Genomic DNA, 8,355 nt, shown 5'->3' with positions numbered 1-8,355 from the left:
CCTACACAGAAATCAGGGCCCCTGCTCACAGAGGCAGGGGCCAGAAGCCTTGGTCTTGGAGGCTTGGGGGTCCTGCTTCCAGGTAATATCGCGCTGACATGTGTGGGATGTCGGGGCGGGCGGGGGGGGGGGGGGGGGGGGGGGGGGGCAGGAGGACAGCCCAGTCTTCCCCTTGCCTTCGGACCTGGAGCACAACGGCAGAAGGGACCCTGTGGTTTGTGGGGCAGGGCCCCTACCACCAGGTCTAGTGGCTCCAGGCTCAGCAAGTGAAGAACTTTCTGTGGTCTCCATCCTCACCAGAGGCTGCCTTGGGCCCACAGAATCACCTGACATGCCCAGTGCCCAGCATGGCCTGGACATCTCACCTGGCCTCCCCACCTGCCCTGGTGAAGAGGACGGGTTTATTATCCCCATGCACGCTACAGGGGGGACCAAGTCTCCGGGTGCCCAGATCATAGGCAGGAACCCCACAGCGGCATCACCAGCCAGTCCGTATGCCCATGGTGGGCATGTAACAGACTTGTGAAGGCTGGAGGGGAAGCCCCCCTGGGGCTCCCGTCAGCCCACCCTCCTATTGGGGTCCTCTGGATCTCGGCCAGGGATGCCCACCCGACGGGGTCCACCTGTTGTGGCCAGACTTTCCACCTCAGAGCCTGTGAGCATTGGGGCTTGACCCCCAGTCAGGAGCCAGATGGGGAGAATGTCCGGCTGGAGGGCCTGAAGAGTCCAGGCCTGTGTACGTGGGTGTTCCTATTCCCGGCTCCCTCCCCGACCAACACCGGCGTGGATCCGACCCAATGGGACTCAGGGGACCTGGAGGTGCTGAGACAGACTCTTTATTGGAGCACTTGTCACAGCCAAACAGCAGGGACCCCTCTTTGCCACCCCCACCCCCTGCCCGGCTTTTCCGAGTTCTAAGGGGAGGGGCGCCTCTAGGCGGTGGTGAAAGCAGGCGAAGGGGATGGCTGGGATCCCGGGTCACAGGGACCTAGCTGGTAGCCTGAACTTGGGCCCATGGGTGCTGCCCACTGAGTGTGGGGTAGGAGGGATTGGGCAGCCTGGAAGGTGGGGGGCAGGGGCAGGGGCAGGCAATGCTGGAGTAAGGATTCAGGGCAGGGGAGAAGGGCGGTGGCAGGGCTGGCGAGCTGGTCTGCAAGGTAGGAAAAGACCCGGCTAAGCCACTGTCGCCCTCACCATGGGAGCCAGCCTTGGGAGGACAGCTTAAGCCGGGCACCCTGGGCTCTAGCCCCAGGCGGCACCCCCTCCACCACAGGCCTAGGCCCGTGCCTCCAGGGCGCTGAGGTGCACACTGGGCAGGCAGAACCAGGAGGGCGGCAGCTCCTTGCTCGCGCTGTCCTCGTGGAAGCGGATGTGCAGGAAGAAGTCTCCGGAGTACAGGAAGAGGAGGGCGCCGAGGCAGGCCGACTGGCCAGACGGCTGCACCTGGGGTGAGAGTGGGAGGGGAGAGAAGGTGGCATCGCTGGAAACCCTCGGCCCGACCCCAACACCCCGCTGCACCCCTGAGGCCCTTGGCTTTTGAAAAGACCTGGCCACACTGCCCTCCGCAGCAGCCAGGATTCCAGGGCTGGTAGCATGCAACTCAGAGCTCCGAGGGGCCGAGGGCGGGGCCTAGGACGGGGCCGAGGGCGGGGCGGGAGCTGTGGGCGGGGTTTGGGGTTGCAGGCGGCCTCAGGATAGGCGGAGGGTAAGGCCCAAGGGGTGGGAGTGGAGTGAGGGGTAAGTGGACAGAGGGTGGTTCGATATGGGGGCAGGACTGGATGGACGTGGATGGGGCTGTGGAGATCAGGGCAGGGGTCTGGGGTCCGACTCTCCCAATGCTCCGCCCTCCCGGTCTCACTTCAGTGACCTTCCAGCAGGGAGAAAGGGGTGGCTGTGTTCCCTGGGGCAGTGATGACCCCTAATAGTCATATCTTCTGGACCTAAGGGTCACCGCCTATCCAGGAAGCCAGCCCTGCAGGGGGTCAGGGGTCCGCCTCCAATGAGGGGCAGGGGCGGGCACGTACCGCCTCCAGGTGGAAGGTGCTAGAGCCCACGAAAGAGACGAGGTCGCACAGGTTGTAGTTGTGGACACCGTTCTGATGGTCCTGGTAGGGGACCACGGTCAGTGCGAAGGGCCCCACGCTGTGCGGGCTCCGGTTGGTCAGCCGCACCTCCAGGCGCACCGGGTCACCCACGCTACAGGCGGTCGCTGCCTCGCGGTCACATGGCTGTCCGTCCACCAGCACATCTGCAGGGGGCAGGCCACTGTCAGGGGCAGGCACGCCTTCCATCCCAGACCCTGTCTGTGGGGTCGCCTGGTCGCTGTGGGGTTTTTTTTTTGGGGGGGGGGTGCAAGGGGGCAGACTGAAAAGCACTGCAGGTTGGAAAAGGCAGTAAGACCCCCAGGAGCAAGTGGGTGAGAGAGAGGAGGGAACATTGAGAGTTGGGATGGGAGTGGGGCAGGCTGGAGGGACATCCAGTTAGAGAAGAGGGCAGACAAAGGGAGGGGGGAGCAGAGAGGGGGCAGCTGGGGGCCGACCAGGCACGCTGCTGGAGGACTACTGTGGGTGCAGCTCACAGGGAGGGGGAGAAGGATGGGAGTGCCCTGGCGGGTTCAGACGCCCCTTTCCCTCTTCCACCCACTTTTCCTCTGACTCTGTCCCTCAAAAGTTCTGCCCACCTCTACCTCACACCATATACATAAATAGTAGGAGCTGGAACCACAGAACTCGGGGAGAGAAGCGTAGCAGTAAGCCTGAGATACAACACAAAAAGCAAAAGCGACAAGGGGATTGGGGGTGGGGCGGGGTGTGGAGGGTTCATCGGACTTCATTATAAAACGTTGTCCATCCAAGAACATCAACCAGAGAGCGAGGGGACAACCTGCAGCATGGGGGCCCATGTTGGGGCTGATACGACTGCATTATCCAGGCCCAGACAAAGAACTACGAGGCAGCAGAGGGCAGACAGGCATCCCGACTAAACAAAGTGCAGAGGTTGGGGGGCACACACACACACACACACACACACACGGTACCATAAAAGCACAAAAATGCTCCATACCCGTCGTTATCAGAGAACTGGAAATCCACGCCACCTACTACGTCTTCCAGGATGGCTACTGCCAAGACAGCGCCCACCCTCCACCCCCAAACCAAATGAAAACTGCCAGTGTCGGTGAAGAGGTGGGGAGCCCAGGCCCTTGGGCTTACTACCGGGAATCCAACAGGGTGTCCCGCCTGCTGGCACACTGACTTAGCTTTTAGCCATTTTACATCCAAGCCACACATAAGAAGGCACGCTCCCCTCTGGCTGTGTATACGCCGCTGGGCGGTCACGGTTAAGGGTTGCAAGCTCCGTGGCACAGTTCACCATGCCCTAAAATGTACAGATTAAGGTTTCTCGTGTTTTCGGGGAAACCATTCCTTTATTTTCACAAAGTTGGTGTCAGCTGCCATCTGGAACCACATGGTGTGCTACATGCCAATAGCGCAGATCCCGCTTGTAGACTGAAGTCCATTTACAAGGCAGGAGCAGTAAGCGGTGTCCTGGGGCACGGCCCCTTGACTGCCTCCTGACACCTGCTGGCGTGACAGCAACGTAGTGACAAGCACTGAAAACCAGACTTCTTAGAAACTCTATCTGAAGACTAACTTTGAGGATGGCCTGAACCTCCCTAGTAGACCCCCAGTCTTAGAAGTTGTACAGGGCAATTTGGCAAAACTGACACGATTGTGAGTTTTTCATAACGTGAATTAAAGTGCCCAACCAGGGCTCTTTAAAATAATAAAAGAAATGGAAGGCGAAACGTAGAACGATGACATATGGTACAATGGACTGTACCCCAAGCCGCTATCAGCAGAGGCTCACAGAGCCGAGCCACTCCAGTGACTTCAAGAGAAGAAGGCATGCATGCAGTGGGGTCCACCTGGAGGGGCCTAAGACTCAGCTGTACAGACACACTCAGCCCTCTGCCACCGAGTCGACGCCAGCTGGCATGATAGGTTACGCCTTGGGCTGCTGACCACAAGGTCAGCAGTTCAGAACCACCAGCCTCCTTGGACAAAGTGGAGGCGTTCCACTCCCGCCAGGGTTTACAGACTCACAGGGGCAGTTCTACCTTGTCTTATCGGGGCACTATGAGTGCTTATACAAATGGGTTTCAAGAAGTTCAGGGGAAATCCCCCAATATCTTTTCATTCTATTTTCCCGGGAACTTTCTGAAGCCCTGGTAGATTCCAGGGCACGGAGTAGTAGAGCCAGCACCCTGTTGAGTGTGATCACTCCCGACAGAGGAACGAGGGTCCCACTGACAGGTGATATGAGGAGATATCCCCCAAATGGAATTATTTTCCCTAAACCTATGTATTTAATTTTTTCACAAAACAACTTTATCACCTTCAAAGTACTCGTCATTACACAATACATTTGCCAAATCTCGATTCCATCCTGGAAAACATTTTTCAAACTCATCTTTGAATGGTCCTTTCGTGTCCCTCTGCATTTGCAGAACAAAAATAAGCCACACAGAACAAGGTCAGGTGAGTCAGGTGTGAGGGGCAAGACAGGCATGCTGGGGGTTTTTGCCAAAAACTGGTGCGCTGAGAAGCCTTCATGAGCAGTGGTGAAACCAGTCCCGTCTGCCACAAGCCAGGCCTTTTCTGTCGCACACCGTCACTCAATCTTTTCAGAACCTCTAAATAGAAAGCTTGATTAACAGTCTGACCTGGCGGCACAAAATGCGCTGAAGTTGACATTTTCATCCACTCACAAGGTTGGTGGATATCTAGAACAAGGCTTGTCATCAATCGACATTGCACCATTTTCAAAACAAGAAAATCATTCGTATACTTGAGGTTTTCCCATAGCGCTGTCCTTGTAAACTGTGATCAACGTCACAACAGTTTGTGTGAAATTTTTCCTGAGTGGGAAACAAAATTTCATAGCCGCACTGTTCTCTTTAAATTGGCCATCACAAAGAGAAAAAAAAGAGGTGTGAGTGAAACTGCTTTGATGAAAACATTCACTGTGGCCAGAGAGAACCTTCCCAGGCGATGGCACTGGGTGCACTAACTCAGAGTGAGTTGCTCAATGCTCACCTAGCGGGGGGTGGGGGGTGGGGGGGTGTATACTATGAAAGCTCCGCCCAGAAGAGCTTTGTTCCAGTTTTTTTTGGGGGGATACCCCCTCGTATGATCAGGAGACAGGTGCAGAGACGCAGAGAGTAGACCGCCTTGGGCTAAGGGGTGTGGGGGACAAAGACAGGCTTTCTCTAGTCTCATAAAGCCACCTGGGAAGTTCTGCTCTGTCCTAAAGGGTCACTATGAGTTGACACAGACTCCGTCGCAGTGAGTGTGGTTTGCACTGTTTTATTTGGAGAGGGCAATGGTGGTGCTGGGGTGGGGGGTGCAGTAGGCATTCCTGTTCCTGCTTAACAGGCACTGTTTGTGGGGGGATGAGAACCCTCCTGCTGAGCACAGCTGGAGCTGGTAAAGAATACAAAGGAGCTTCCAAAAGTTTGTGGGAAAATCCCACTGTTTCCTCAACCTCCTAACCTTTCCCTCGAGCCTTTTGAAGCACCTCCCACCCCTTCACATCATGGAATGAATTGTACGTGTATAATGGCCAATTTTTGCCCTTGCGGTGCAAAGGTTAATCATCTGGCTGCTGACAGAAAGGATGGTGATTCGAACCCACCCAGTGGCTCTAGGAAGAAAGGCCGAGCGACCTGCTTGCTAAAGATGGCGGCCGAGGACCCCCTAAGACGAGGCAGTTCCACTCGGGGTCACTCGGGGCCGCTTGACGGTGCCCATCAACAACAGCCACAGAGGTGCTTCATCACAATGTCAGCACCGAGGAGCGTTCGAGGGGGCAGCCCTTCCCCCCCCACACACTTGGGGCCCTGAGGTGTGAGGTTGTGGTCTACCCCAGTAGACTGATGGCACCTCCCCTAGCACCTCCACCCCACCCCCCACTGGGCTTCAGTGGATGCTGAACGCAGTGGTGCAGGTGCCCAGTGACTGAGCCTCCTGGGGCGGCAGGAGTGAAGTGAGCAGGTCCCATTAAGGAGAAGCTGCTGCCCCTCTGTGGGGATCGGTGGGGGGTGGGGGCAGCTGCTCGCCCTCCCCAGCCCTGCTGGACATGCTCTTAGCAGAGAATCCCTGCGCTGCCGGGGGCTCGGCGGGTGGGATTGTGCCCTGCATGGCCTCCTGGGCACAGGTAGGGTGGGCAGCAGCTGCCCTGTCTCTGGAGAAGAGGGAGGAAGGCCCGAAGCACCCAGGGCAGGCCTGGGTGGCAGAGGATTGGACTCTCTGGGCCTGGCTGGGCTTGAGGCCAGGCTGGGGTCTCCGTGGCGGCAGCAGAAACCTAGGAGGCCGGGGCGTGGTGGGGGGCGGGGGCAGGTCGAAGGCTCCTGATTGGCCTCCAGGCCCTCACTGCCCATCTTGGGTCCTCTCCTCCCAGGGTCCCACAAGCCTGGCTCTGGAAGCTGGCTGATCCCTGCCTTTTCCGTGACCGCGGGGGACCTCTGTCCAGGGTTTAGCAGTGAAAGCCCTGCATTCTGAGAAACCCACCCCCCAAAACTCCAGGGCTGAGGACCCTCCACAGCTGCCGGCCCTTCCCGGTCACACGGTCCCTTCTTCCTCCTTCCTCATGGTGGCACCCCAAAACCCCAAAACTCAAGGCCCCCTGGAAGAAGGCCAGATGGACTTTTCCCAGTGGGGGTGGGAGTAGGTGCAGCCAGAGGGAGCCAGAGTCAGATGGCCTTGGGTTTAAATTCTCCAGCTCCAGCTGCTGCTGGTCCTCCCTGCACTGCCAGCTCCTCCTCTCTACATTGTCTCAGGCCGGAGTTCACTGACGGGGCAGCAAGGGTGGGCCAGGGGCGCCGGGCTGGGGCCACCACTGCCTCTCTCTGTTCTCAGGTCTCAGAATCGAGGATGGACAATCAATGGGTCCCTGACCCCAACTAATGTCCCCGCTGGCAGGTACTTTGCATTTATATAGCTTCTGGGGACCTTCCTCGCCCCAAAGTATGATGTGAATGCTGATGGAGAAGGGGGGACTTGGAGCCTCTGGGGTGCCACTCACAGGACCTTCCTCAGATCTCCATGGCAGTTACATCCCAACCCACAGCACCACCGTGAGCTGGAATCCAAGCCACAGCAGCTGGATGTGGGTGGAGTTGGGGTGTCTGCTACTTGCTCCCCGACGCTCCCCGGCTGGAGGGTCTCCTGTGCACAGGAAGTGCCCTCTGCATGGGGCGGTTGTGCCACCCAACACTGCACCTGACAAGCACCTCACCCTTAACCCAAATGCAGCTCTCAACTTGTGGGCATACACCCTGCCACCTCAGGCCTCCCACTAGCAGGCAGGGTGCAGCTAGCTCCGACCTGGAGGCCATGCTCAGTCTGAGCTCTCTCACCCGAGTCCAACCCACCTGCACGTCTAGTCAGCATGGCTGTTCCTTCCCTCCCCACCTACCCCAGCCTGGCTGCCATGCTCCTCCCCCACAGGCCCTGACCATGTCCTCCCTGGACCCTCTGCCACCCACCAGCCACCCACAGTTTCTCCTCTCATTAGACCCTGGCTCCTGGAGGCCCTGCTGTGTCCCTGGGCCTGTTTTCCCCTCACTGGAGCTCCTGGTGTCCCCTGACACCCTGCTCTGCCTCCTTACTGTGCCTTTGGGGGACCAGCTCACTCCTGCCTCAGGGCCTCTGCCCCTGCCAGCCTGAATGCCCCTGGCTCTGTCTCTGAGGTTTAACTCGGTTTGGTCCTCTGAGAGACCTTGCCACACTGACCACATCTCACCTGCCCGCCCACCCTGTCCCTCCGGCACCCTCCCCCCACCTGCCCTTCTCACAGCACCCCCTCGGGCGGTACCGGCTTGTCTGCCAGGCGCTGGACCATCACTACAGAGGCCTGGCAGGGCAGTGGTTATGGGCTGGGCTGCAAGCTACATCGTCAGCAGTTTGCAACCACCAGCGGCTTCAGGGAGAAAGATGGGCTTCCTGCCCCCATGCAGAGTGCGTCTCAGAGGCTCACAGAGGCAGTTCTACCCCATCCTATGGGGTCACGGTGAGTCGGCATCGACTGTGGCTGGGAGCGGTTTTTCGGTTAATCATCACTGCCTATTTTCCAAGGGCTTGTCTTGCTCAGTTACCGAGTCCAGGACCAGCAACCACTTGGTGGGGCTCAGCTGGTTCCTGGAGGCCAAATGAGTGAGTGAGTGAGTGAGTGAGTGAGTGAGTGAGTGAGTGAGTGAATAAGTGAATGAGAGTGAGTGAATAAGTGAATTAGTGAGTGAATAAGTGAATGAATGAGTGAAAGTGAGTGAATAAGTGAATGAATGAGAGTGAG

General features: G+C 58.0%; 1 protein-coding gene across 1 annotated transcript in view; it reads right to left on the bottom strand.

Moving 5' to 3' along the window:
- Window positions 1–1,081: 1,081 nt before the first annotated feature.
- The window catches only part of TRAPPC9 (trafficking protein particle complex subunit 9), a 313,018-nt gene continuing 305,744 nt past the window's right edge, over window positions 1,082–8,355 (bottom strand). The window contains exons 20-21 of the mRNA XM_045286911.1: window positions 2,025–2,248; window positions 1,082–1,443 (exon numbers count right to left, since the gene is read on the bottom strand). Coding sequence (XP_045142846.1) covers window positions 1,276–1,443; window positions 2,025–2,248 — 392 coding nt within the window. The 3' untranslated portion in view covers window positions 1,082–1,275. The remainder of the gene's footprint in view (window positions 1,444–2,024; window positions 2,249–8,355) is intronic.

The sequence above is a fragment of the Echinops telfairi genome, unplaced genomic scaffold, assembly GCF_000313985.2.
Source record: "Echinops telfairi isolate 266 unplaced genomic scaffold, ASM31398v2 ScPeMD7_1;HRSCAF=3_0, whole genome shotgun sequence".
In the NCBI taxonomy this organism is placed as follows: Eukaryota; Metazoa; Chordata; class Mammalia; order Afrosoricida; family Tenrecidae; genus Echinops; species Echinops telfairi.
Note: the sequence above shows the minus strand (reverse complement) of the source record. Positions and strands in the feature narration are given on the sequence as shown.